Raw genomic sequence first — 2,573 nt, forward strand, 5'->3', positions numbered from 1 at the left:
TTGTCTATACTGATGTCTGATTATAAGATGCAACATAGTGAAAGCGAAACCCTGATTTCTTGAAAATTGATAAAAGATTAAGAGAGCTAGAACCAGCCTTTTTAACATGAAGAACTGGTAATACCTTGAATTAAATGTTGGCCCTACTTATAACTCTGTAGGTATTTTGGCCTACAGCTTGCTTTTCCATAGTACTATTGCTTTATGATGGTCACTATTACAACTATTTAAGATTTCGTATCTCTCATTCATACCCTTAATAACCTTATAAACCTTCTTGTCTGACTACTCAGCTTTTTTTAATTTTGATGCCCACTTTGTTTATTTCTGCAGTCGACTTGGTTTCTATCTTTGAGATGTGTGTTGCTATCTCTACTTCCCCTTTCAATATTTCATGCTTTTATTGTGACCATCAGATGGTTAAGTACACTTGTATTACTAACTACTAAGTTCTACCACTTAGTATGTCATTCGGCATCATTCCAATGTCTGTTGCATCACTATACAACCCTATATATAAGTTTTCCTAGTTTCATGTATTTGTTTTATATTAACCCAGTCTTGGTTTTCTTAAATTTAATGACAGGTAATAATAACAATAATACTAAGAGGAGGTTTGTAACTTGTACTGAAGTGGATAGAATCAGTTACTTGCCAGAGAATTTGATAGAATTGATTTTAGAGAAGCTCCCCATTCAAGATGCTGTGAGGACACACGTTTTATCAAAAAAAAGGGCATAAAAATGGACCACATTGAGTTCGCTGGTTCTTGATGAACATTTCTTGGAAAAGTTAGCCAAAAATGGAGCTTTTGGTCATAATGGGTTTATTACAATCTCAAACCAAATCTTTAACTTTCTCAAAGGTCCTCGCTTAAAGTTACATCTCCACATACCATACGTGGCTCTTGATAGTTTCCAAGAAGTCGATCAATGGATTTTATCTTTGTCAAGAGATGGTGTTAAAGAACTCGTCCTTATTAATAAAAACCGACGTTATCGACACCCATGTAATTTTTTTAGTTGTCTAGAAATGAGAATGCTAGAACTTGAAAACTGTATCATTAAGCTGCCACTCGATTTTTAAGGATTTCTCTATCTCGAAGATCTCGTGCTCAGGAATATTGAATTTGGGGCTAACTTGAATGGAACTATCATTAACTTACCACAACTTAAGAAGTTGAAAATGGATGAATGCACCAATGTTTATAATTTCAAGATCAAGTCTATAAAGTTGTTTCAGTTAGTGCTCAGGACTTGCCCTGCTGCAACTTTGCTTCAGTTGTTGCATATTTAATGCCTTAGTGTGGTTGTTATACTTTTCAAAAAAACTATTCAGGGAGTTGAAAGACTTTATTTGGCTAGCTTGTTAAGTAATATGCCATGTCTTGTGGGTTTAGTTATCGACGGGTATTTTCTCCAGGTACCATTTGAATTTTAAATTCTAATATTTAAATTTTGCTCTTCATCATTTTGTGTTTGAGCAAGTGAACTTACCATTCAACTCTTGTGTATAGTTAGTTCTCATATATTATTTCGTATCATCTTCCAGCCATATCTTCTTTGTTAACTTAAAATCTTACCTTCACCCTCACAGTTTTCAATTGCGGAAAATATTCCCAAGTGGCTTCCACACCCAGCTAATAGTTTAAAGTGTCTCTACTTAATAGACTTCAAATTTGGTGATTTGTATCAACTTCAAGGTGTTTTATGTATCCTACGGAACTCACCTAACTTGAGACGACTCGATGAGTACAATGAGGTAAAGAGTGCTAAACGTTTCTCTTGTGTTTTTTTGTTGTTTGTGCATATATAGTAATTTAATGTGGGTTCCTTTTATACACCGTCAGTCTCACTTTTAATGTATTTCTAGGATCTTCCAAACGTGCATTTGGATGTGAAACCATCATTAACTTATCTGGAAGCTTCTGACTGTTTGGACCAGACATTGAACCGCTTGAAAACTATAAATATAATGGATGTAGAAAGATCAAAGCCCTTGTTGCTCTTTATAAAGCTTCTACTTGAACATTCTCCCACACTTGAAAAAATATCAATCCGACCACGTGCTACTGCTGATGCTCAGGAAAAGTACAACTTCTCTAAGGATGTTACACGGTTCCCACAAGCTTCCTCGAAAGCAGAGCTTCACTACTTGGATCCGTAACTAGATTGCACTAATAACTTTAATTTACTTTATAATTTAGTTGTGTTCTGATTGTATGCATATATGTTATGGGTTTTCATTTTTTATGTTTTGTATGCTGTAGCACTTGAGTATTGTAATACGTAAAATTGGAAAGCTGGTTATTGCAAAATTCTAATTTGCTGTATGTATATACTGTTTGATAAACCCAATTATTGGCAAGAAATAAGTTTATGGTTGATCATTAACTGAATTTTGCACCTTCACCATGGTCATGAGCGTCATATCTTCAAGTTATTCAGTCTGGTTCTTTAACTCGTTGGGTGGTACTATAAAATCGGTAACCTTACTGGTATTTATCTATACTTTGCGAGCAGCTAGCAGTCGGTTCGGTTTATCAAAAACTAGATCAAGTGTTCCTTACACGA

The 2,573-nt window shown here is 34.7% G+C and overlaps 1 protein-coding gene across 1 annotated transcript; it reads left to right on the plus strand.

Moving 5' to 3' along the window:
• Positions 1–802: 802 nt before the first annotated feature.
• Positions 803–2,166, plus strand: LOC139875164 (F-box/FBD/LRR-repeat protein At1g13570-like). Its single transcript, XM_071862520.1, has 4 exons — positions 803–865; positions 1,339–1,422; positions 1,597–1,761; positions 1,873–2,166. Exons 1-4 carry the CDS (start codon positions 803–805, stop codon positions 2,164–2,166), a joined length of 606 nt encoding a protein of 201 aa, XP_071718621.1.
• The last annotated feature ends 407 nt before the right edge of the window (positions 2,167–2,573 follow it).

The sequence above is a fragment of the Rutidosis leptorrhynchoides genome, chromosome 11 (assembly GCF_046630445.1).
Source record: "Rutidosis leptorrhynchoides isolate AG116_Rl617_1_P2 chromosome 11, CSIRO_AGI_Rlap_v1, whole genome shotgun sequence".
Classification (NCBI taxonomy): domain Eukaryota; kingdom Viridiplantae; phylum Streptophyta; class Magnoliopsida; order Asterales; family Asteraceae; genus Rutidosis; species Rutidosis leptorrhynchoides.

What these genes read in the sequence shown, in the direction of transcription:
- LOC139875164 (XM_071862520.1), top strand. Translation starts at nt 803, where the DNA reads ATGGAGCTTTTGGTCATAATGGGTTTATTACAATCTCAAACCAAATCT. An exon ending in TCGACGGGTATTTTCTCCAG is followed by an intron (nt 1,423 to 1,596) that starts GTACCATTTGAA and finishes TCACCCTCACAG; the next exon opens with TTTTCAATTGCGGAAAATAT. An exon ending in GACTCGATGAGTACAATGAG is followed by an intron (nt 1,762 to 1,872) that starts GTAAAGAGTGCT and finishes ATGTATTTCTAG; the next exon opens with GATCTTCCAAACGTGCATTT.